At 36.5% G+C, this 27,940-nt stretch overlaps 1 protein-coding gene across 2 annotated transcripts in view; it reads right to left on the bottom strand.

Moving 5' to 3' along the window:
• LOC105839339 (cell growth regulator with RING finger domain protein 1) overlaps window positions 1-27,940 on the bottom strand; it is a 36,431-nt gene that overhangs the window by 3,064 nt on the left and 5,427 nt on the right. For both annotated transcript variants that reach the window (XM_036286961.1, XM_012685585.3), the window contains exon 2: window positions 22,508-22,665. In XM_036286961.1, the coding sequence (XP_036142854.1) occupies window positions 22,508-22,665 (158 nt within the window). The remainder of the gene's footprint in view (window positions 1-22,507; window positions 22,666-27,940) is intronic.

Here is a 27,940-nt window from a genome sequence, read left to right as displayed (position 1 = left end):
AATATTATAATTAATACAATCATGAGAAGAAAATGCGATTTCTCAGTGAAAGCGCTTAAATGAACAAAATTTGATCCTATAAATAACTTTTTTTTACGGCTTGCAATCATAATTTGACGAATATAGTCTTATTCCTCGATCTATTCTGAACTGCGGTGTACCATTTATTTGTATAAGCTACATAACTTGTATTTTAAAGCAAATATTTTTATGAACAAGAATAAATAAATGACTCTACATTATCGACCTCGATCAAGTCTGACAGGCGGTTTAGCGTCCTCTTAAAGCAGTATGATGTTCGCACACAAAACACGCTTTAAACTCTGGTCACCTCGACCTCCGCCAAGTCACATTGAATGCAAGGAATATTTGGAACACCGTACTTGCGAAACGCTACATCGGTCCAAGCGAGACATTTACGAACGCGGGAAGTGAGTATCTGCGAAACTCAATGGACTTTCTTGCAACGACGTATCTGCACTTGCGAAGTAGGAATCAACTCCTTTGTATGCCAAGTCCCTCGCGGAATAAAAGGATTTCACTTTCATAAAAATGTCCAGTATTTGTGAGAAATTCTTTGCTTCATCGAAATCGCAATTCCATTACTCGAAAGTGGTGCTCGGGATACTTGTAGAGATAACTTTCCGAACCCATTTCCACGTTTACGAGTACGATTGATTTAGAAAGTACAACTTTTTTTTCGTTAGAAATAATTGAAGAGCGTTCAAAGCCATCAACCCGACGCGTATCCAAATCTCAACTTAAAACATACTCGTTTAATCCTTTTACGACAACGGGCACCATCTGCTTTACAACTCTGAAGAACTTTAAGCGGCAATAATCTCGGGTTTTTACTTGTATACCTTAAGTGTTAAGACTGCCGTTCTCGCTGCCATTATATTACCGCAGTTGTGTTCCGCAAACGGCAAAAAAGGGAGGAAAGAGAGGAAAGGCGAAAAGAGAAAATCCTGTCCGTCTGTCCGTCCGAAACAATGAACACTTCGTCCGTCCCGCGTCGCTCGGTTGTCGCGGGAAACGCTAAATATGGAAACGCTCGGGATATTACGGACAAATTACAAGCCCGCGGAGGTTTAATGTCAAGATCAACGTAACGATCCACGTAACGTTCCTTCCCCAGCTATACCGTCGCAATCGCGGATGCACCGGGGAAGGCGGACGCGGAGCGTCGATCGGCCGCTTCCTAATTATTCTCATCGTGTATTACTTTCCTCTCTCGATTCATCCGTTCGCGAGAGCGGAATTAGAAGGGAGGAAAAAAAAAACCGCGCGGCTCGACCGTCGGACGAGCGTTGGCCACGGCTAAATGCGGATTATTAAGCTCGATCGCTTTACGCGTCGGTTTACACGCTCGCGCAACAATTCGGCACGGATTGTAACGGTACGTGACGCAATAATCCGGGGAGTACAGGTATAGTATACGAGGCAGGAGGCACGCGAACGTGCGCGCGCGCGCGCGCGCATGCGAGACCTTAACGAGAGACCGGTATATACTACGACTACTAAAATTTTTAGAGTCCGGCGTTTTCTTTTCTCAGTCAGCCCGAGTCGTTCGTGCCCCGAGACGTTGCTTGCCGTTGCTTAATTGCGCAAACGCGCGGGGATTTTGCAACGTTCCGTAATTCGCCGTTCTCCTCCTCCTCCTCCTCCCCCTCCTCCTCCTCCTCCTCCTCCCGCTGGCAAGAGAGCCTTTTTTTCCGCCGCCGGAGAACGCATCGCCGATCGCATCGCGGATGCGATCTTTCACGAGTTCTCTTTCTCTCTGTCTTTCTTTCGCTCCTGCGTCTCCCTCTACAGTTGCCTAATGGTAAATTGCAGGCCGACTGTGTCGGCGCGACGAATTGTGTACATTGGGCGTTTTAGGAGTGCCTCCTCGAGAGAGACGCTCGTGTGCACCGTGCGATTTGAAGTATAAAACGTGGAATGCACTCTTGGAGTTCCTCGAGTAAGAGTTAGGACACCCCGAGTGCGCAATGATCGTCCGCTGTACAGATGTAATAGAGAATCGGTCAATGAACAAATAAGAAACTGAACCATTCAGTCGCAAAAGAGATAAATAAATGAAACTTAATTTAATTGCCGTTTCAAGATTTAAATCAATTAATTCAATTCAACGTGATTACATTTTTCAAGTAAAAAAATGATATCTTAATTATAAAAATTAGATTCAAAAAATAACAATTGAGTTGCAGTTTATTACCTTGAAGTCTCATTATTTTAACCCTCGGCAGATCAAACTGTTTTTTTTCACTAGTTTGTCAAACCAACTGATAAGTGGTTGTAATTTTTTCAAAGAGTTTTGGGCTCTAAAAAATCTAAAAAAAATTCTGGTGATTCTTATAACATTTAAAAACGTACGGTTGTATATTTATACGTTCTGATATTTTTTTTGTTGTACGCGTCTGAAATCGAAGCAGAATGAAAAAAATATAATCCAAGTTAGTCTGCGGAGGAATTATTTTTCTAAAATAATCACTAACTGAATTTTAATATTAATAGTAAAAAGATTTAGTAATAATAATAACACATTTAGTAAAATAATTTTAATATTTATATTTGATTAATGTAACTAAATATTTAGTAAAATTATATCAATAGCAACCAATTGCTAAACGATATCGTGTTGGCTTATTATCATCCTAGGCTTGTTATCATCTTCTTTGCAATGTACAGAAATGGTTTTCAACGCGTGGAATAAGTATTACGCACAGGACAAAAAATAACGCGCAGTGCCTGGTAATTACCAAGGCTAACGCAAGAAAAATAATAAACCGTCAATTGAATAACCGATAGTTGTTAACACGTTGTCTAACGACAATCTCTATTAATATTCAGTAACTTTCCGATTATACCGCATAAGTCACACGTACGTTCCACTTCGAGACTAATTTTGTTTTTAACAGACGTCATAAGATATGAACGTTTATAAGATTACAGATTCATTATTATTCAGAAAAAAAAATATAACAATCAGCACGCAATAACTGCATAAACATTAACATACGAGTAGGCATAATATACGAGCAACAGTTAGAGGAGAATTGAAGGAGTGAAAGGACATTCTGGATGATAAAATAAAAATTAAAATCAAGAAAATTGCGATTAAAAACTTAATTGTTTTTTAATTAATTATACAAATGTTTAAATATTCACGTGAAAAGTGCCTAGAATCTGTGAATATTTAAATGTGTATGATTAAAAAAACAAAGCAATTTTGTTATTCTACAATTTTTCTAATTACAATTAATTTTACATAAAATGTTAACATATTTTATGATAATGTTATGATAATGTTAATTAACGAAAGAATGGAAAAAAATGGCTAAACTTTCCATGGAAATCTCCTAATTTCTACAGAATTTCAATTTCTACATTTAATTTCGAAAAGGTATCCTTTGAAAGAAGTGAGCCAATAGATTTGCCATGTGACCGTATATGATAATTTGATAGCAGACTGTTCGACGGCACGGTGCAGAGACTTTTTTTTTATTCCCGGAAATTTCTCGTCCCCCACTAGACGTGACCCTATTCAAGTATTTACCGTTAATAATGATAAAACAAATTTAAACAGTGACGAAAGGTCACGTCACTGGATCCTGGAGAGACGACGCAATCGGCAGCTAAGGCGGCGCGGTGAACGAGCGGCGCAACTTAACTTTAATTAATAATTGTGCATACGAAATCGGACGCGCGTACGCGTGACATTTTCGTCCGTGGATTTACGATCGTGGTTTTGCGCGCGCGCGCGCGCAAGTGTCTCGTCCTCGCTCGGCGTGCTCGTCGCGACGAGCATCTCGGCGAGAGTTCGAGGCAGGACGACGACGATGACGATGACGGCGACGGCGACGGCGACGACGCTGTTATTTCACGGCTGGTTACTAAAAATTATTACGTAAGAAACGCGCTTTCGACTTCTCTCTCTCTCTCTCTCTCTCTCTCTCTCTCTCTCTATCTATCTATCTCTGTCTCGCTCTTTCTCTCTTTTATCGTCACGGTCTCGTTCCGAAGGAGATGTCTACTGCGTAAGGGAATCAAAGGGGTTTCCAGGTCGCGTCACACTTCGCCGGTTACCGCGCTCGTTTCTAATCGTTCGATGATCTCGCGAGAGAGAAGGAATCAGAGGAGGGAAGGAGAAAAAGATGAACAGGTGTACATCAGTTAAATCGCTATTTATTATGCGCTCCGGGATGACAGCGAACGAAAAATCAATGACCCGCATTCAGCTCGTATTTACCGGTAAAAGCGCTTTTGAGCGTGTAATAAAGTCGTGGCCCCATACCCTCTACTCATTTTTATATATCAATAAATTCAGGGAAGAAAAATTACTCTCACATTGAAACTTATGTATTCAAATTAACGCGATCCTTGTTTCATATAATAAGCAACAATATATAATCTTCTTAGAAGAATTCGAAAATCTTAAATTTCAAGATATTATAGTCTTATTTCAATACTATAAGTATTATTTTAAAAATATGATACAATTGTTTTGATAATTTTATTCTAAGAAAATTATAATCTTCAATTTAAACATGTAGTATTTTCTATCCAATATTTTTTCTTTTCCATTCAAGAAAATTATTCTTAAATAACAAGAATATTATTATATAAAATTTTGAAATAAATCTTCATTCAAGTAAATCTTTTTGATTTAACGCAATATAATCTCATTTCAAGATTTCCGTTTTGAAACTGGAGATATTGTCAAAACAAGAATATTCTTTTTTTCTGTGTACGCTTTTAAACGTACAGTTTACGTCAAAGATATTGGAAAATCTCAAAAATAAATGTATATATGAAAATAAATTGGAAATATGAGCGAATATGCTTTTTTATCGACAAAAGTGAGTTGAGATGATGGGCCACGCAACATGAGCACCGACACAAAACTTATCGTTAAAAAAAAAAAGTCGGTAATAAAAAATATTAAAATAAGAAATAACAATCGAGCAGAAAAATCTAATAAAATAGAAATATAAGGATAACGAAGACGCAAAACAACATGAGGAAAGAGCGGAAGGGGGGAGGGGAGAGGGACAACAACGAACCACCGAAACACCGGAAGCGATTGCACCGTCGTTTCTCGACAAACGAGAGAGATTACCCCCCTCGTAAAATCGATTGAGGCAAGATGAATCGGAGTCTAGGTTGCGGTAGCCTCCCGCGAGCCGCCGCGAACCGAACGCGTCGCGCGTCTCGCCAGTAAGAAGACGCTTTCACTTTCGTTCGCCTCTCGCGAAATACCGCGAGATCTCGAACGCGCGGACGCTTCGGATTTTCGCGCGCGAATCCGATCCGCCCGTCCTCTCGCGCGTCCTCGCCGATCCTTTCTCAGGCGAAACGCGAAGCCGTGAGTCCCCAGCTTGGAAGTCGCTTTGAATCGTTTTTTGCGTTCCTGTTCTTTTTTTTTTCCATTCAGATTTCATTCTTTTCTCCGATCGACAAATGCGTTCCCCCCCCCCCCTTTTTTTAAGAATATTTTTAAAGACCAGTCAGATTTCATTAATTTCGAGAAGAGGACACGACCCTTTTTTTACCTTGGCACGAATTTCTTAAAAAAAAGAGTGATGCTACAAAATGAGGGAAAAAGTTGAAATATTAGCATGCAAATGTTACTTGAAATTTTCATTAGTTATAAAAAAATATGTAATGATGGAATAAAGAAGTAATAATTAATTCAAAAAATCTTTATTTGTTTGATGTAAATCAGTTACTTGACTAGTAATATTTCATTTAAATATAGTGATCTCTGTCACCGTAGAAACATTATAATAGCTATGAAACAATTTCATAATTTTATTTTCCTTTCGCCTTAAATATCTTAACAAATGCATGGGGAGAATTTTCTCTTAAAATTTACCTTCAAAATCTGGTATTTGTGGGATAATGTGTGACCCCGAGGAATTTTATTGTACTTTTTAGTAAAATTTATTAAAGGTATAGTAAAATTTACTATACTTTTAGTAAAATTTACTAAAAAGTACAATAAAATTCCTCGGAGTCATACATAAAGAGAAAATTCTCTCCGTGTGCTGTTTTAACCTGCTCTCAATCCGTTCTCTTTATACCTTTCCAATTGTACTTTGCATAATTGCATATTACTCTATATGACAAATTATGTTAAGTATCTTTTTGTTTGTAATGTATCCGCATAGGAATACTCCGTTCTCCTTTCTCCTCCCGTTTGACTCGAGTCATGATTGAATAATCGACGTAACCGTCCTAGATACCGTGTAATCATTTTCTATTTACACTAATCGATTCCTCATGCCTTTTCGAAAAAAAAAACCCCACTCTTTCCGCTGATCAAGCCTAATCGAGCCTAACTCGTGCCTCTTGAAAAAATTCGCTGATTTAGTCAAACCGAACTACAGTATCTCTTTTGAACAATTTTCTTCGTTAACTTAAAACACATGGTGTGTGTGTGTGTGTGTGTGCGTGTGCGTGTGTGCGTGTGTGCGTGCGTTTCAAAATTCGTGAAACAAAATAGTATAACAGGAAAGATCTCGAGAATTAGAATGAAAAAGTTATTTGTAAATTCTTCTTTCAAACTATAATTATACGAGATACGGGACTTTAAAACCCAATTACAGACTACGTTTACATGGTCACCTGCCCATGAGTCGCGCGTGGTATTAGTCACTGCACGATAGTTGACCGTCTACACGTAATCGGCGATTGACCACCCTCATATCATAAAAACTACTTTTAGAGATAAAAAAAATTTACAAATAACTATCTTACTTAAATTTCGTAGCCATTCTCTCGTTGAAATATTTTGATTGCGGACCCTGTATATGCGGATAGCAAAATGCTAGCGGTACGCCAGCAACATCATGATTATAGAGCGAATTCCTATCTACTGTGTTCTATTCAAGCTTGGTTTCCGTCATTACGATCTGTCAACCATAACACAATAATTCAAATGCAGCAGAAGTGGTGCATAAACCTGCCATTACGAAGTCGAGTAATGCAAGGCCCGCTCGTTTTCCGATACATTTCCATCGATGTTAGAAAAATCACGGATTGTGCTCGGCTGCTGCCGGCGTTCTGCCAACACGTATTATGCAACGCGCACACGCGGTATGTGCCTCTCTCGGCAGGTTCGGCTATCTGGTTGTGATTTGGCTTCTTGTTGTTATCTGTAACGACCTCGTACGACACGTTACAATGTTAAAATACCGATAAATGTCACTGGCAGGGTATGAAATATCTCTCGGCGACGTCGGGAGAAGGTGAAAGAAAGAAAAAAAAAAAAAAAAGAGGTTCCTCGCTCGGTCTACGTGACTGGCAGTATCAAGCCGGTCGCCACCGGTGCCGATCAAGGTCGTCGCGATGATCAGCAGCTGGCCGAGAGCTGTTTATACCGATCGTTTACGTGTTATCCCTTCGTAAAGGTGAGCCCGGACCGAACAATGAGCGCGAACGAACGCGAGTAAATAGCTCCGACAGTACGGACAGCGTCGCTATATTGGCGATGTCGCTTGTCCGAAGCGACAGTCAGGATATTCGTTCAAATTTTCTAAAACAATTCCCCGAAAATTTTTGACCTTCTCAGAAATTTTATTTAAAATTCCAAGTAAGAGAATTTTAAGCAGCTTTGAAGGAAATTTATTTCATTGTACTTTTTGTAGGATAAAATCGATCGTCATAGATTTTGTAGGATCAAAAATTAGAAAAGATAATGAAAGGATCAATTACGTCAGCAAGGGTGCAAAAATAAAATTTTAAAAGTTTATCCGCGAATATGACAATGAGATCCCATGGAAATCCGTGATTTTCAAGAATAACAAAGAAATTCCCTGAAAACTTCGGATCTCCCAATTTGTCCCAATATTAAGAACACCCCTGTCAATCGTTCACTCGTATTCGTAGTCCGTTCGTCTGATCTGAACTGAACCTGACCGAAACACTGATTCAATCTCTCGCCGAAGAAAAAAAAAATCCGCTTCCGCATTCGTGGACACTCATGAATAATCGTTCGTCCTGCCAGCTTGGTCTAAATCTATTTGATTAAAGGTCACCGTCCGTGTTCATTGAAGCAGATTCGTTCATTCGCGTTCGTTCGTTCGTTCGCGTGCCCGCCTGATCGCTTTGTCTGGACCGGTTGTAAAGGCGTACGTGCGGATTTGCACGTCTCCGCAATCCGGTGCCGGTTAAGTGGTTATTTATGGTGCGGAATTATTTATTTTTTTTTAACAAGAAATCTTTCATCGATGACACCATTTACACGTGATTGTATCCTTATTTAGCTAAATGGCCACATGCGGATAAAAGTCACGTGGCATGAGCAACCGGTTGGACCTAAGGTTACCAGACATCCCCATGTTTTCCAGGGACAGTCCTGAAATTGAATTTCGTGGCCTTGGACGAAATGTATCCTCGACCCGTTCTGACATTTGTACGTCATGCCTGCTTAAGTTTTCTTCAATTATTGGTGCAGAAAGGATTGTCACTTAAACTTGTCATACTGTTGCAATTAGTTTGCTTGTGGCAAATCAAAAATATTTAACAATTGCCCAAGCTATTTTCCTTTAGGCAGAGAATAATCTCTTTTAACACGTTAACTATGGGATAGAAATCTGTGCCATTTTTGTGGTGAAAAGTTTTACAATTTTATCCACAAATTTATTCTTTATATTTTTGGGGTCGCTGATTCCGAATTTAAGATCAGAATTTCAAAATTTAAAAGAGCGTATCCAATATAGAAACCCATTTTCAAGAAAATATGATTATTTTTAAAAACTTTAATGCGCCATATTAGATCCTCCATTTTGAATTTTGTAATTTTGATATAAAATTTAGATTTAGCGACCCAAAAAAACCTATAGAAACCCATTAAAAAAAAATTTGATTATTTTTTTAAATTTTGATGCACCATATTAAATCCGCCATTTTGAATTTTGCAATTTAAACCGTAAATTCGAATTTAGCGACCCCCAAAACCTTGGAATACTTGCCACTGTAAAAATTCCGATAGTTTCTTTTTTTCGAAACGCACATATATATGTCATCCACAGCGGAGGAGTTAAAAAAAAATCAGGTTTGGGAAAAAGGATTTGCCTTTTAAATTATACCAGGTAGAAGATAATTTTGGGGTCAGAATGACGTCACTTAAAGGCTTATGAACATTAAAGTTTATGAACATTACGGATGTGGACTGATCTTGTGATAAAAACAAAACATGCCAGCTATGACCATCATAATAAACTTCCCAGTAAGCTACGAGTACAACCAGTTTGCAAGCAATTTCAAGTCCCAGGACGATAAACCTGGGAGATTCACACCTCAGAGAAATATAATTAAATCTCTAGGCAAAATGTTGCAACTTTTATATGCTACTGATATTAATTTAAAATATTCAAAACATTGATATTAAATTCTTACAGTTCGATCTATTAGGCGAAATAAAACGACACCAGTTTTATTTATGGGTTACCATTTTTGGTGTGCCAGAATATTTCGCAAAAGTTAAAACTAGTTCTTGGGTTCAGTTATAAATCTAGTAACTTTAGCCTATCTTTCTCCCTCTCTCTCTCTCTCTCTTTCTCCCTCTACCTCGCGTTGAGGAAAGTTGACATTAAGTTTCCAAAAATTTGAAAAATTAGACAATTAAGGACACTTTATCATTTATTACTATTATTATTCGCTTATAAAAAATTAAGGGAGAAATAAGTTCATGAATATTCAGAACAGTATAAAGGTCGAACGTACATCGAAAATTTGATTTAAATCATCCGAATTGAAACCTCGGTCGACCGGATTAAAGTCGACTCAACAGCCTACTTAACGCTGCTCCTTCACGTTGTTCGACGCTCTTAGCGTCCTCGCTCGTAAAAAGCTGAGCGTAGAAATGACCATATAAATTCCATCCCTCGCGATTTCGTGACCTGAGAGTCGAAGCGGGCGCGGCAGACAGGTTCGCGATTCTAACGACCGGCAACACGCGGGCAGCCTAGCCGGCGCTGCCTGGCGCAACCGTCCGCGATTACGTAATGGAATTCGATAATCGAGCGAGCCAACCTACCCGCGTCTGCACGCACGTCTATCCGAGTCTATGCGAGCAACCAAGCGAGCCTCTCTTTCTCTCCCCGGATCTCTCCACCACGACTACGGAGTCGAAGAAACCTCCCGTTGATGATCCACGTGTCTGAACAAAATCCGACTTCAATCCCCGAAGGGTTCGCGTTTCTCCGATTCCTCCGGCCGAATCCGCGACCGACAAGATTCTATCCTTAGGCAGAGCTGGAACTGTACGCGAATTACGCGAAACTGGCCTTTCACCGACGGTCCTGCGACGGCGAACACAGAGAGTAATGACGCTTCGAAATCTCCATACGTGCCTCCATACGCGAACTCGGTCAGATCTTTATCTTTATTGTGTGTTGTTTTCGTAACTTCAAGACTCTTGTTAAATTAGATTCCATCTTGAACTCGCCGTTTCATTCGCGAGCCATGCCTGGCGCGTTGATCCTTGACGAGAAGTCTTATTTTCCTTCTCGATTACGGACACAATGTAAGGAAAAGGTATCTTCTTAGGGTCACTGAGAAAAAGAGTTCGGTAATAATAATCAAGTTTAGATAAAGTTACTAAGCTTTAGTAAATAATTATAATTAAACGTTCAATTTATATATATATATAACCCAATTGGATATTAAATTATACCGATTGCACTGAGAAAAATATCTGGTGAGATTAACCATAGTTCTGGTGAATAGTCGTGTAACCAGAATTCTATTTAATCTCACCAGATATTTTTTCAGTTTATCCAGAATTCTGGATGATCTCACCAGAATTCAAATTCAGCTTACCTAAACCTTATGGTGAATAATCGTGTAACCAGATTTCTGGTTAATCTCACCAGATATTTTTCTCAGTTTATCCAGAATTCTGGATAATTAATATAATTATTAAATCCTACTAAATACTTGATTATATTAATCAAACACTTAACAAAAATACTCACGCAAACTTGATTATTGTTACCCAAATGCCAACCGAACCTAGTAACGCCAACATTAAGTTCGAACCAAATACTTTTTATTTGGGTCTAGTAAAAAAAAAATTTTCCAGTGTACTACGCCTACTTAATTTACCGATCGACGTGATCTAAGGACCGAGAAGCCCAGAAAAGTAAGAGAATGCGTTTCGAGGGAACAATTTTTTGGCAGCAGGCCGTAGAAGTGAACTAAAGAGCTGCGTTCCCTCATTATATCCCGTCTCACCTCGGCTCTCTTACGAGCGTGGCTTACAGATTACACATGCGCTCGCTCCCAAAGATGGTGTGTACACATATATACGGCGTATGTACCGGGTGGGCGGCTGGGCGCCAGCGATTAGATGAAAGAGAAAAAAAAAAACAGGGAGACGCGAGAGAGCCCAGAACTGGCCCGGGTGCCCGGCCGCCGACTGGATGGCCATGGAACATGAAAGTGCGTCCCACATTTGTCGTAATAATTCGCGATCTGATCTTTCGGGCGTGCGACATTTTTATCGAGCCCGTTTTTACGAGCGCGCGTTGCTGCAACTCGCACGTGTCGCTCCCCCTCCCCTCCCCCACTCCCCCGTCAGTGTTCCACAAAAAGGCGGTTTCGTGTGAGATCTCGCTGTGCGAGGCCGCCGAGATGCGAAATGAGATTCGAATTCGATCACGTGATTGAAGTTTTTGGAGATCGCGTCGAACGAGTTGAATCACCGTATGTCGTCATTAGTTGCGATTTCGTCCTCCCCGCCTTAAAGAGGATTTAATTTGGAACGAGTTTCTTTTAAAGCTATTTTGAATAAAAAACGTTTAAAATATCGACGTTTTACGAATGTGTTTTTATATATTTTTTTTATATTGAGAAAAATTTATTACGTTTTACGTATATAATGGAGAAAATATTGTTTATCAAATATCAAGATCTTGACATAGATAATTTGTGCTCATAGTGATTCAAAATTTGTGTTCATTCTATCGATTTGATTCTAAAGTTTGTTTTAATCTTTATAAATATAATTGTGGTTTTTTATTATCAATAAAACAATGAAACTCAATAGAACAATTGAAAAAAATTACGAGCAGTTGAAAAAACACACATACAGTTAATTCAATTTTATGAATTCGCAAGTCATAAAAAAAAGCATTTAAAGACATTACTGACATAAATCTGGTAGGGGACGGAAGTGTTGTGAATAGTATATTTCAAAGCAGAACTCAGAATTTAAAATGCGAAAGGACCGGTTTTAGACAACCGTGCTAAAATCTGTCGATGTGCACTGCCTCTAATTGATTGTTAAAACATCATAAAATCATTCAAATTTCATGAAATCACTTCAAGGTTATCTTTTTTTAACTTCTAAGATCATAAAAATGGGCACATGTATGTATATGCGTATTTTTTGGACTTTAAATTTCCGTCTGAATTTTAATATTTTATTTGCCTCACATTAAGGATATACGTGTCACACATCTCAAAGTATACCAATATTTAAAAATTTTATATACATTATTATTATCTTTACACAGACACACACGCACACACACACACACACACACATTTAGCGTGTCTATGTAACATTTGAATATAGTTTTCTTACCGGTTTAAAAGTTATTTAACATTTTCAATATCATCATAAAACTTTAAAAATGTGAAAAAAAATTATTTATTCTAAACTTCTTCTTAACACTTTGACTTTGGCTTTGTTATTCATGTTGCGTGACACATAAATTTCTGCAAAGATTACGTGACGTATTTAAGAATGACAGTTTCTATTTATCTAATTAAAAATGAATTTACAAATTATGTAAGACATTAAAAAAACAATATAAGTTATAATTAACCATATTATTTTGAAGTATTAAAGAAGCATTTTAAAAAATCACCAATACTGGGATAACTCTTTTAATATTCCAAAAACACAAAAATACAAAAGTTACACAAGTTAAAAATACAAATTTGGAAACATAAATGTAAATTATGAAGTGTCTTCTATCAGATAATACAGCTTATAATGTTTCGTATTTTGTAATATTTAATGTTCTTGCAACATAATCAAAAATAAACATTTTTCCATTTTTCATTGCAAATACGAGCCGGTTAATTTATTAAAAATGTCAAATAACTTTTAAACCGGTAAGAAAACTATATTTAAATGTTACATAGACACGCTAAATGTGTGTGTGTGTGTGTGCGTAAAGATAATAATAACGTATATAAAATTTTTTAATATTGATATACTTTGAGATGTGTGACACGTACATCCTTAAACTTGATGTCAAGCAAATAAAATATTAAAATTCAGACGGAAATTTAAAATCTAAAAAATACGCATACACACAGATGTGCCCATTTGTAAATTAACATGTAGTCATTAATGTCGACTGCGCCATTAAATTAAGTAGATAGTAGATATTAAGTATTCTGAAATGTCACGTTCTGCAATTTTCTTGCTACTTTTTCTTTTCTTCTTTATTATAAACACGAACCGAGGATACCTTGGTGCTGGCGTCACAGTAGATTACTTCGCATAAAAAAAAAAAGATAATTTAATGTTTCTCATTTTTCTCGGAACGAAGTATATAATCGTATCTCCATTTGAAGGAAGATGGAAAAGGTTAAAAATCAACAACACGCTCGCATATCAAATGCCGTTATCGCCACTGTTCCTTCTCGCGGCGTTTATAACGTCGACACATCCCTATTAATAATAATAAAAGACCAATAATTGTTTCAGTACTACACTCTTCCTAGTTCTACAGTTCCTGATAACAAAGTTCCGCATTTTTAATATCACAAAAGTTGAAAATAAAAATGTCCTAACTTCACGAACGAAAGTCAAGATTTAATTCAAATATACATTAATTTCGTAATTGTATAACGTCACACACACACACAAAACAAAATTGTGACGATTAATAAAATTTTTCACACAGTTTTGAATATTCACAACAGCACGAGTCGACTGGAAGAGTCATTGTTTATTTTTAAATTTAATTAAAACGTTCAACAACTTCACAGACGCCTTCTTGTGATTCGACAATTCAAAAGTGCGAATGTTACGAACCGTTTCTGTGCATCGCGCAGCGGAGAAAACGAAACCCCTCTGTCTGCGTTCTCGCGCGCGCAAAATTATTGTGAAAATTGATTTAAAAACTCGCAGTCTCATTTCCCAATCGCCTCGATCCAATAGTTATGTAAGTATGTCGCTCGTATATTAACGGAAGCCGCACTTTCCTTGCAAAAACACAAATATTTTAGAGTTTGACACTTCCGCGCGCAAAACGCGACAAATAAAGATTTTTATCGGCGAAAATCGCCGATTTCCGATCTTGCCGGCCCAATTGCAAAACTCCCCTCCCTTCCCCTTTCACGCGAAGAACGAGTGCAGTTGATCGCACGCGATCGAACACACACTAGAAAAAAAAAAAAAGTTTAGAATAGCAGACAACAAGTTGAATAAATTCAACTCTTCTAAATATTTAGCAAGTGTTATCACAAATGTTGGTTACATTTGCAAAATATTTTAGCAAAACAAAATAACCGTTGATTATGTCGACGAGATATTTGATTGGCATTGTTTCGCTCGGCTATCATATTACCGAACCCTTTTATGTTTTTTTTTTTCTCCGTCTCTCTTTCTCCCGTTGTTGCGCAAACCCCCGTCTTGGGCGGGAAGAGCGGAATTGCGATCACGTGAATTTCAATGTCGCATTCGCCTCGCTTCGCGCGTGACTCACCCGACGACCGACGATGTCCCAAATCCGTAAAACCGATTAACCTGAACAGCTTTAACCACTTTCATTAGGTGTTTGCCTAAAACGTGATTCTTGATGCTCTATCAGTCTATCTCAAAAACTAATCTGTATTTATGTACAATCGATATCTTTTAATAGAAGAATGTATCTTTGTAATGGCAAAAAATCGAAGAAATCTTGATTTTTGGCTGAATTATGAATTTTTTAACGCGTTCCTACACTGAGAAAAAAAAATACTAGATTCAAATAAATATTTCTTGGAATAGTGCTAATAACATTATTTTATAGAAAATCAATAATATTTATTTAAAACAAGTACTAGTTTTCTATAATTTAGAAAATATTACTTGTTTAAAACAAACATTATTGATTTTTTATAAAATATGTTATTAGCACTATTCAAAGAAATATTTATTTGTATCTAGCAATTTTTTTTCTCAGTGTAGTAACTATATTAGTTATCAGTGGGCCTTAAAGGGTTAAACACATAGATTATCCATGAACCACAAGCCAAAGACTTTTGCATCGGTAACTCCGAAACATCCAATCCTAAACGATTAACTAAAAAATTTCGCGAATTAAATGTAACTGTCTCGGCGTTTAAAATAATTTCGGCCCATTCCAAAAATTGCCGCAGTGCCTCGTTATGGTGGATTATCTAACACGCATTAAAGAAAAAAAATTCATCGAATTCGATTAAGAATTGAACTGTCGAGCGATTTTTATCTAAAAAGCCACACTGTGCGATACCTCGCTCGATTTTCCTCCGTTTCGCTAACGACAATGACAATCACGCTAACGATATGCCGGCTGACGTAAACATTAAAAAAAAAAAAAAAAACCATGGAAAAAGTTATTATTTATGAATCGGTCGCACTTTATACCTGTTGTACTTTATTATGCCACGTGGGGGCCGCGACAGCCCGCAAAAGAACTTTATGATCTATTAAGCATGCCTCGTTAATCAGCCCGAGGCCACTTATCAGCGTCACCGATACAGCGATTTTTTTTCTTTTAAATGCTATCGCGCGATAGAGGGAGAAAGAAAAACACACCACGCGGTCGCGCGTGGTACCATTACAATCGCAATTGTTTCTGAACGGGCCGCACATAATTCCGAATGCAAATAGATCGCCGACGCGTTACGTCACGCTATAGGCTGTATAATAAATCCTAGGCTTTCGCGAGCTATAGCGCCGGCGGATTAATTGGCGCGTACGACCTGAACGTGCGCGAGGAGCGGGCGTGAATTCGATCGCGCGAGTGTACCCGCGCGAGATTTGCGCAAGAAAAACTGGAAGAGACCGTTTTTAATGTCAATGTTAGCGTCGCATTCGCCGTTTCGCAAATGTGGACGTGGCGACGAAATTGCGACTCGGCTAGCCGATCTCCCGAAGATATCGAGATACCAGCTCGAGAGAGAGAAGGAGAAAGAGAGAGACTCGCTCGCTTGCGCGAATTGCGAAAGGCCGCAATCGCGATTGGATCACGCGTGCGCGCGCACGCGAGAGAACATCTCGGGGGCCCGCAGTTGCGACACGCGCGCACGCAATTACGCAACTTGCGTAACCTGCGCCGCGAGCCAGCGCGGTCGCGACTCGTTCGTATATTTTCACCGGGGGGAAACTGACCGGTTACTGCCGATTCGTCAGAAAAGTGAAATATCTACGAGACTAAAAGGCGGCCCGGCGAAATGTTAATGTCGCTGGAAACGGCGAAATTCCTACCGTCGGTTATCTCCGAGTGTTTATTCAAGTTAATATAAACGGTCTGCGAGAAGTGCCGAGGAGGGAATTTCGTTTTCTTTGAACAAGATAATATTAAGGTCATACTGCAATGAGTGAATAAATAAAATTGCATTTTTCGCCGTAAAAAAGAAAGATATTTTAATCAAATTTGTATATGAAAATTAGATCGAGAAAATATCGGGAAATTTTTTGAGAAAGGGAAGATGCTTCAAAGATGCATCAGAGATGCTTCTGGGCGACGATATCTACCTAGTATTTGTGTTCCAAGACTGACAAAAGTGTCGGCGCGCAGTTTGCGAGCTGGCAATATTAAAGTTTACAAAAAAATTTAGCACCAAGATCCGCTGCAGATCGAATGCAGTAATCTCAACTTTATTTCATGTTTAAAACATTCATCGGAATAATCAACTTATTATTATTCCAGAAAATATCATTTAATTTGCATTTTATTTTGAAGTTTTGTTCTTTTAATAGTTCTCTTAAGTTATTTATAGCAGTGATTGTTCGGTGGCTGATGCAACGACCTTAATTTGTATTTTTAAATTGTATATTAATGAGGATATATTGTATTCAGGTAAGATTAATTTGCACCTTGAATGAGAAATTAAATTTAGGCAAAGATTGAAAACAGTTTGAAAATTATCAATTGTAAAGAGTTTTCAAAATGCATACTCCGAATTAAAATAATATAGCAAGAAAAATTCAGTAAAATAGTTATTTGTAATTTTTTGTTTCAAAGAATTTTTGGGATAAAAAAATTTTAAGTTGGCTAATCACAAACTACATTTAGACAACCTGTCATGCTAATATTACTGCATGTGCGACTAAATGTATTCTAAGTATACATTGAAAAGAATTTGGTAATAGCTGCCAAATGTTGAGTGAAATAATGCAAATTAAATATTTGATCAGTATAACTAAAAGTAATATCACTTTTCTTAATATTTAGCAATTATAATCAAATTCAGTAAGATTTATTAAATATTATATTTAGAAAAGTAAAATTATTTTTAATTATATCAACTGAATATTTAATTGATAATATTTCATTTAACGTTTAATACCTATTATCAAATTCTTTTTTCAATGTAATTTGCGATACATCAACTCTAAACCCTTTTATCAAAAACTACTGTTTAAAATAAAAATTTACAAATAGTTATTTTAGAACTTTATTTTTCGAAAACTTTCTTAATATACTGATTCGTGAATTTAGAGACACTCTGTATATTGTTATGTATCATACCGGTAAGGTATTTGTGACGATAAAATTAGATAATAATAGTTTACTATACGATTGTGATAATAATATGTAATCATATTAATATAAGAATATGTATATATATTCCTTGCGAGTTTATGTAATAATTGAAACAAAAGTCGATTAATATAAAGCGGAGTAACGTCGGCAGTTACATACACTAAAAAAAAAGTTAATTTGACTAAATTTTTCAACTAGATTAAATTTCTTCGGTTCAAGTATTTATGCAATTAACTTAAATGCATAAAATACTTGAACTTCAATTTAAATATTTACATATTTGATTGAGATACACAAATAATTAAATTAAAGGAATTTAATCATGTTATAAAATTTAATCTCAAATCAACAACTTTTCTTTCCGTGTATACATAACTTTTTGTATACAGTATCAATCCATTGAGAGAACACGTACGTATGTACTATTGATACCGTTAAGTTAATCGAATTTGCCCATATTTTGATGTGTATCTTGTAAAAGAGAAATGACGTGAAGGAAAGTTACCCCCAGTCCTTACGTGAAACATCAGGCATACACTGGCGAATCAGTCTTATTTTGTAATATCGGTATTCAATGATATAATAGCAGTAATGCCGCGGTAATCGGTAAGACCTATATTTTTGTAATCGGAGGTTTCGTAATCGGAGACTTTTTTTTTGCCGCCTTAAATGCAGAGATTGACACGACGCATAATCGCGAGCGAAATTATTTCTCGACAGGGGGGGAGGGGAGGGACGGGGAGATACGAGTCGTAGCTCGGAATCGATTACTTTTTTTTTATCTGTCAATGTACTTCGAACATTGAATGTCGAGATGCTTTCACGGAATCGAGCTTCGTGCTACGAATCAAGGGCGATCGGCGTTTTCGAATTCCGCTCTCGTGAGTGACCGTGAGGTTGTTCACGAAGTGTTTCTTTCCTCGATAAAGTCTTGGGTTTTTTCTTCTTCTTTTTTTTTTAGGACACCGTATAATATGATTCGGTGTGTTACATAACCCGATCCGGCGGACGATTATATTAATTTTATCTTTAAATCGACGCAATTTGACCCAATTTGTTTTCTTCTCGTTTCTCAATATGCTAAAAAAAGAGTTTGGTTTAATATAATCAATAATAATAATTAAGCTTTGACGAAATAATTAAGTTTCAATTAGATGTTCGATTCGTACAATCAAATATTCAATAATTATATCAAGAGTAACCAAACAATTACTAAATATTATTACACCGCCGCGCTAAAAAAAAAAGCGATTACTCGGTATTTAGTTATTTTCTTTTGATATCTGAACTTACGAAATATTTGAAATAAGTAATATTTAATTCAAGCATATTTTGTGTGCACGCAGACGTTTACTTTGAGTAAATATTAAATGATGAGTGCATCTTATAAGACAATTATCAAGAAAACATTCCCCGTTGAAGATAACCGTTGCTTGCTAAAAGAAAACAGTAAATTGAGCAATCGTTTTCCTTAACAGTAGAAATGATATGTTCTTCTCTGTATAAATATCTGGTTACATCAACCAAACGTTTAGCTGAAAAAATATTATCGTAGCCTGATAATTACACCTGGGCCCGATTGTTATTGCCAAACTCTTTTTTCGTACGTATTTCGTATCGTATACGTACGGAAGGACGAAAGAGAGCGAGAGGAATTATAAATTTGAGCTCTCGCAACTCGAGCGAAGGAAAAAGCCGCGCTAATGATAATGATGGGAAATCGTAATAAATACGTTTCGAAACTTCGAATCGCATTGGAAAAAAAAAGTTTGGTAATAACCGACTTAAATGCAGTAATAAAACCACTTAAAGCACCGGGAGAATTATTTTTGTTAAATCAACAAAGGCAGAAGCTACGGTAGCCAACGATTTCCTGATGGTGGGGCAGCAAATAACTCTGTTGTGAGAACAAATGATTCGTTACGTTTGATTCGCTGTTGTAGTCATTGAACTCTAAGTGAACAAATGTGATTTGTATCTCAGACAATATGTTTCTTAAAATAACAAATGATTTGCAATGGTAACTGTCCCCTCTTAGCTATCCCTCCTTTTGTTTTGGCCACAAAAAGTTTTTTTCTCGGTGAACCACCGTTCGGTTGATGTAACCGAAAGTAATCAAACGTTGGCCCTGTCATATTTGTGATAATAGAAAAGTCAAATTACTTCTTATATTCAAACATTCAATTGACATTATGTCCCTCGACATTTGGTAGCTGTTACCGAACTCTTTTTCCTTTCCCGATGTACAACGTTAAAATATTCTTTTGCCGGGTTTTTTTCATTCGAATCGAACGATTGGAAATCATGCGTGGGTCAAGGTACACCTGGTGCCGATTGTGCAACAACAACAGGTCCTCCGGCCAAGCGCATCGGAAAGACGTGGAAAATCCGAGAGGGCGAGGCCGTGGCGAGGAAACGACGCGGGAGAGCGAGAAAAAAAAAAGCGGCGAAGGCGGATCTCGGCAAAGGACGCGATTAATGACGGCCGATAAAAGTCAAGCGACTCGCAGTGACCCGACTCTGCGACAACACCGGCGGTGCGGTCAAGGTGGCGCGTTTCGTAATTCAGCCGGTGTTCGCGCTGTCACCTGGCATGCCAATTACACCTGACGCTCTCGTCTTTTTCTTCTCGTTACGAGCGCGCGCATTATCAAGATAACCCACTTTGCGCCGCGATCGGGCGCAAGTAACACCGACCGGCTATTCCGTCATGCCGTCTCTTTCCGCAGGGGGGAAAGACAAAAAGAGAGTTCGGCAACAGTCAACGAACGTCGAGTGAAATAACGCCAATTCAAGATTCAGATAATTAAGACATTTTTTCTTTTTCAAAAATACAAAATTAAAAGGGAAGAGGACAAAGGAATGATTTTATTCTCCTAAATAATAAAACAGAAATATAACGGTACACTGAGAGAAAAATGTCGAAGTATTGAGAACCAAATATTTCTTGTGACGCTTTCTTCGATATTTATTTGTTATAAAAAAATTTATTTGTAAAAACGAAATATACATTTCGGAAAAATAATCTGTGAAATACACTTCTGAAATATATATTTCTGTGAAATATACCTTATTTAAAGAGATAACATCCAGTGTGCGTAAAAATAAATAATTTATTTACTAGAAATAAAACATTTAATTTGCCCTATTTAAATAAACCATTTATTAGAGAAAAATAATTAAAATTTTTCTATGGGAAATTAGTATATGTTTTACTTCAAAAAAACTTATTCCTAAGAAATAAACTAATTAATAAGAAACATGAGATCCATCTCCTAGAAATATGTATTTCGTTTTCACAAATAAATTTTTTTATAACAAATAAATATCGGAGAATTTTGGTTCTCAGTATACTTCGACATTTTTCTCTCAGTGTACCGTTTGGTAGCATTTGCTATAAATATTCAGAATAGAATAATTTATAGTCGATCAAATGTTTAATCGTTCCACTCGTTTGACGGCTATTGCCAAACTACTTTTTCAGCGTACACGGCCAATTCGTCCCCTTGATAGGGGCTTGCCCGCGAAAGAATCCACTCCTTTTACGCAAACCGTACATTTTTCCCGGGGCTCGTTGCCTAATTATAGAGAGTTGCGATTTTTTTTTTTTCATTTCATTTTCGACGGGCGTCACGATTGCACAATGCGTGACGAAATCGTGCGAAATTATCGCGGCGAATATTATTTAGTAACTCCGCCAGGACGAAGTTTCCCTTCTAACGCAGAACGCGGGCACAAAAATTTCTTGTAGGAGTCCGTTGCTCAACGCGCTTGTTTTTTTTTACGCTCTTTTTACCGTCACATTTGCATTACTATCAAGCTTTGTCATCAAGCTTGGTACATAACCCGCAATATCAGCTAGAAACTGTCGAAATTTAAAAACTGCAGGTCTATTCTTTTTTTTTTCTTTAAAAACTTACAGTGTATACAATGTATGTATAATTTTTATCAGTTTGCTTTTACATTTCACCTTCGTGATCGGCGAAAATCAGGTCATTTTCTTTTAATTAAAATTAGTCCCAAAGTAAATACTATACAATCCCGTCTTACAGAATAGCATTTATTATTCCAAGCATTATAATGCTAAGAAAAGACTCGGTTTACAAATTAATCACCTATCCACACGAAATCTACTTGCTTAACTGAACCTGACTGAACTCTTACGTACTTGTTCACAGGAAACTTTATTCAAAAGTTGCACACTCGTTTACTATCGTCTTTATATTAATATACGTTTTGGATTTCCTATACAATCCTTACTTATTTCTCACCTTGTTTATGTATCCTTATAAAAATTAAGAATATTTGCTGCTAAATCTATCTCTCGCAACTTCCTCTTAAAATTAAGAAAATCCTCTTGCCGCCTGTTTATAAACGACGCTGTAAAATAAAAGGAAAATCCCCAAGTCGCTTTTCCTTAATCCCACGTGTCTATCGCGCCTTCCACGTTTGCGGTTTTCACGGAAAACATGGACGCTGAGTCAAGAAAACGGCATAAAAATTTGTTACGAGTCATGCGCCGCGAGCTAAGCAAACAGTTATAAATCACAGCGGGCGTCGGCCGTCGCGGTTGACCCAGCGTCTAGATGATACATGAATATATAATAAAGATCAAGAAAAAGAGAGAGAGAGAGAGAGAGAGAGAGAGAGAGAGAGAGAGAAAAACCCAACGTGCGTGGACAGCGCGGAGAAGAAGCGTGAAGAAACAGCGACGGAGGAAGAGAAGGAGGAGGAGAACTTACCGGCGTACGTGCTCTTGAAGCTCTCGTGGAGCTTGAAGGTGAAGGGAATGTGGACCTTCATCATCTCCATTTGCGGTATGCGCGGCGAATGCGTTATCACGCCGCCGCCGCCGCCGAACATCAGGTCGTCGCCGTGGACGCGCAGCACCATCATGTTCCTGCGAACATTCAGACAGAACGCGCCGTTCAGAACGATCCGTCGGTGATAAGCCGAAGGAGATTGATGGATCCGTACAGCCGAATCCACGCTATTACCGGTATACGGGATTTGTCGGTCAATTTAAGCTTCCCCACGTTTCAATCTGACAAATTAATCTGACAATTAAGGATATTTAATAGTTAGTATTAGTAAGAATGGTGGAATGTTGAGATCATTAGACCTATCCTTCATTACTTCTAGAATCTCTGACAAAACTACCGCGGCGCACGATTTGTCGATTAAGCTTTTCATCACCTCAGTCCTCATCGCTAATTAAAAATACTTGCACCGAGGGAAGAAATTTTTCTTGTCGCGGTAACCATAATATAACTAATTTAATTTAATTAGTCATTTTTGGAGCCAACCGTATTTTTATAGTTATTCAATATAATTTATAGTTTGTTTCAACTATATTAAAGTTCTCATCATAATTTTGGTCTACGCAACTTATGATATGGTCGCCATGATCGAAAAGAAAAACTTTAATGCGGTAAGGTGTGCACTGAAAACAAAATTTACTAGATTGAAATAAATATTTTTTTTATTGTACCAAGAAGTTTTGTAAAAAAATAAATAATATTTATTTTCTACATTATAGAAAATATTATCTTATTTGAAATAAATATTACTTATTTTTTACAAAACTTCTGCTTGATACAATTTGAAGAAATATTTATTTCAATCTAGTAAATTTTTTTTCAGTGCACGGAGAGAATTTTCTCTTAAAAATTACCCTGAAAATCGTGGTAATTGTGAGACAACGTAAACCTTGGAAAATTTTACCATACTTTTAATAAAATTTACAAAAATTTAGTAAAGTTTAGTAAAATTTTAAGAAAATTTGGCTAAGTTTTAGTAAATTTTACTATACTTCTAACAAAATTTACTAAAACTTAGCCAAATTTTCTTAAAATTTTACTAAACTTTACTAATTTTTTGTAAATTTTATTAAAAGTATGGTAAAATTTTCCAAGGTTTACGTTGTCTCACAATTACCACGATTTTCAGGGTAATTTTTAAGAGAAAATTCTCTCCGTGTGTACTATAAAATAATCACTATAAACATTACTATAAGCGTATAGTTATTTTTATCAATATTATAGTAATGATTATTATAAAAAATGATATTCCTAACTATAATTATTTTACTATGCGGTTATAGTTACAAATACAACATATTTTTCTATCAATACAACATATTTTTTATAGTTACAATACAACATTTTTTTTAATCGAGATTTTCCCAAACGAGGATGTTAATTTTTTTAGCTGTGGAAATTAAGAGAACAAAGTTATTATTGTGAAACAGAGCGTTTCTCGCTTTGATCGCAACGAAAGATAATTCTTACTTTCGATTCTAAAATTCCAACTAACCGATTCTGGGAGAAGCCGAAAAAAAAAAATGCAAATCGTCGCGAATATCCCCGTAGATCGTCGCTTTGTTAGTAGGTCAATCGAGAAAACGTGAAGAAAAAGAAAAGGAACGTCACACAAAAGCGGTCCCGTCGAAGGTTACCACGCGCCAATTTCGGCGAGGCTTCCGATCAACGGAATCGGACACGCGATTAACATAGCGGCCAGCGGTTTAAATTTTGCGCTGCAGAACTATCGATGACGAGGCGCGGAGACAATTGACACACCGGGCAAATATTAAATACAGATACGTTAACAGTTAACCGATACGATTAACATGCAGGCGACCGGCTCTTGTCCGCCGATCGAGAGTAGAGTTCAAAACCGACCTGGGCTGTCAGTGACCTTGCGGCCTTGAGACGCGAGGGTTTGCACACGTGGTCCGCTGTGACAAAAGTAACTTTGGCCAACCGGATCGCGAGTAATTAGGACCGGACGAGGTCTCTTTTCGGCAGTCAGTGTCAGACTCGCTAGACACCCGCGTGAATCTGATGATCGAAAGCAAAATCTTCACACTGAGAAAATAATGTATGATATTTATAATTATAATTGCACAGTGAAATAATCGTAAGTAGTAAGGAATATCATTTTTATATAATATTGATAATAATAATCATATGCTTATAGTGATTGTTTTATGATACAACTTACTATATAATAAAAAATCTCCATTTTGCTTATGGCAATCATATCATAAGTTATATAGACCAAATTATGATTACAAGAATTTTAATGCAGTTTAAACAAACTATAATTTATATGGTTGGGACAAAAAGTGATTGTAAATTATAGTAATATTATTACAACTATTTTTTTCTCTCGCGGATTTACTAAAAATAAAAAAGTTTGATTTCAAACTTTGCACTAGTATTATAATATTATAATAATAACTTCGTGTTTATAATTTTACCAACTAATAAAATTTTACTATAAATTACATGTATAATTTCATGTATTAATGCAGTAAATCAACAGAGAGACGTCAACGGTAAAAAAACATTTCTACGTAGTGAATGCAACCATAATTGCAGCGAATGTAATTATTGTTTAATATTCACTTACTATTTACGTAGTAGCAATAGCTGACAGTTATAATTTACACGATTAAAACAGTTATACATTTGACATTGAAAAAGACTATCTATTACAGTTAAACTATGGTAATTGCTACCATTTTTTTATCTTATTGTCAATGTTCTGAATTAATTTCCATTGCTCTTTTAGATATAAAAAAATTCCTCAATGACGTATACTTTAACATTTCTAGAAAATATTTGTGTATACTAAGAGAGAAAAATTATTGTAATTATCATAATTTATAGCTATTTATATAGCGCGTAATATCAATCATATAATTTAAAATTATATTTTAATCATGCAAATTATAGCTATTATAATTATTATTACTACTATAAGTAAGTAAACAAATACTAAAAAAGTATATATTTTTCATAATTATGAATTTTTTATGTTTACCATTCATATCTTAATATTTTACATTGATATTTAACGATCACAAATTATCATAAAAAGTCTTTACATAGTTAGTAGAATAAACATAAGATTATTACTACCAACATTAGCAATAATCAAGGAAAGAACATCTCAATTTTTGTTGATTAGCAATAATAACTATAAAAATTGAGCTTCAAAATATAATTATTTTATTATGCAATTATAGTCACAAACACTAGTGTTTCTCTCAGCATAATTATTTATCTAAAAAAATTATTGTTTAAAAAGCAATCCGCAAAACAAAGTTATCGAATCACACACTGAGAAAAAAATGTTGTAAGTTTGATTAAATTTTCCAACTGAATTAAATTTTATCTATTCGAGTATTTATATATTCCAATTAATTATATAAATACTTGAATTGAAATTTGTGCATTTAAGTTAAATGCAAAAATTCTTGAACTGACAAAATTTTAATTCAGTTGGAAAATTTTGTCAAATCAACATTTTTTTTCTCAGTGCATGTACAAAGTGTTAAGATTCTTAAATGTTTAATTTTTTATCTCCGTTTTTTAAATATTAAAAAATTATAATTTTAAGCGGTGTTCTGACTTAAAACACTAAAAGCCGAAATGTTATTTACCGTCCGACACGCGTTTTGGAAGCGTTTTCTCCGATTTAAGAAACTTTTTACAGCGACGTCGGGGACGTTACAAATTTCATTGCATTAATAATCCTTTTACGCCGAGTCACACAACGCGACTCTCTGTCCTTGAAGGTATGAAATTCACACCGTGCGATGTTCTCGCAACGCCATACCCGATGTGTGAGAATTGTTAATAATTCTACAGCGATTTTCTCATTAATCTCTTCGGAAATCCACCGGTGACGCGACGAAGAATCGCACACTCAGAAAAAATTTTAAATTTGATTGGAAAATCCGTTTAAAAAGTAACGAAAGTATATTACCGATTCCTTTAATCGGAAAAAAAAACCGATGAAAAATGACCGATCAAAAAGTTCCGATTAGAAAATATTTGATTTAAAATATCCGTTTGTTACTTATTAAACGGATAGTGCGATTATATTATATCCGATCAATAAACCTATAATTTATGATCGGAAAATTTTCCCATTAAATATTTTCATAAATAATTTTAAAAAATTTATTCAAACTATATTTAACGCAACTGATATTTAACGCAAACGTTTATGAGTTGGTGAAGTATATAGAGCTGAACAAAAAAAGATTGACATATTATATAAAACCGTTTTTGTAAGTTATGTCCTTTTGTTAGTTCTTCAAGAACAGATCTAAGTGTATCGATATCTCTGTTCGTGTTCATTTTTATAGGCTCGCTTCTGCTTATAACGTTCAAGTACACAATAACACAATACTGCAACACACACACACACACACACACACTCATACACACGCTGTATCGACAATGTAGAGGCTCGTGGCGCTCGTGCACGTCTGCATGGCGCGCACGCAGCTACCGAAATATGCGCACGTATATATTTTATCGGACTTGCGAACGGGAATCAAATTTTATCGGATATATTTTAATCGAATGTAATACATTAGATCGGATAAAATACTTTGTTTTTATCCGATCAAGTACAATGTCCGATTATATTCCATATGAATTTAAACGGATAAATAAAAATCACACCTCATTATCCGTTCATATTTCATCGGAAAGTATGTTTCATCGGCTAAAGACATCTTTCATTTCATCGAATAGCCCGAAATCCATTCAAAATCAATCGGATAAACTGCTTGAACGTTTTTTTTTCCCCCGATTAAAACTGCTGGATTTCCCAGTGCAGAAGTTTCGTAGAAGTCGTTTTCGTAAAATAATAATGTTAATTTAACGCGATATATGTAAAATATCCCGCTTGCCTTACGACACGCAATTTCCCCTTCTTATGTACACGAAAAACACTACTGACGGCCTCGCGATATTAATGGCTACCATTCTGATGAAGCAATCTTTGGCGTCTTGCGTTGCGAATCTCGTCGTAAAACACGGTTCAAGAGTCCGAGTTATAAAATTCAGCTCAACGGCGAAATGCGAGAAACGGATGACGACGCGCACTTTAATCGTCGTTAGGCAGCCTCCTCCTCGTCCGGATTCGACGTCGCGGCGATTTGCGAAAACGCGGAAAAGAGGAAGAGCACGGGACGACAACGACGACGACGACAACGAGGAGGTGGGGGAGGGGGGAGGGGGAAATTTGCTGCTCGCAATTGCGAGGAGTTTCACGATTTACAAATAGCGCGACTTAACTTTCGAGACTCTTTCGTGCCTACTTTCGAGCACGAAAGTGGCTGCGTCACTCGAGAAAATCAGAGATACTTA

The sequence above is a fragment of the Monomorium pharaonis genome, chromosome 5 (genome assembly GCF_013373865.1).
Source record: "Monomorium pharaonis isolate MP-MQ-018 chromosome 5, ASM1337386v2, whole genome shotgun sequence".
Taxonomy (NCBI): domain Eukaryota; kingdom Metazoa; phylum Arthropoda; class Insecta; order Hymenoptera; family Formicidae; genus Monomorium; species Monomorium pharaonis.
The sequence above is the reverse complement of the archived record's forward strand: the minus strand, read 5'-3'. Positions and strand labels throughout refer to the sequence as shown.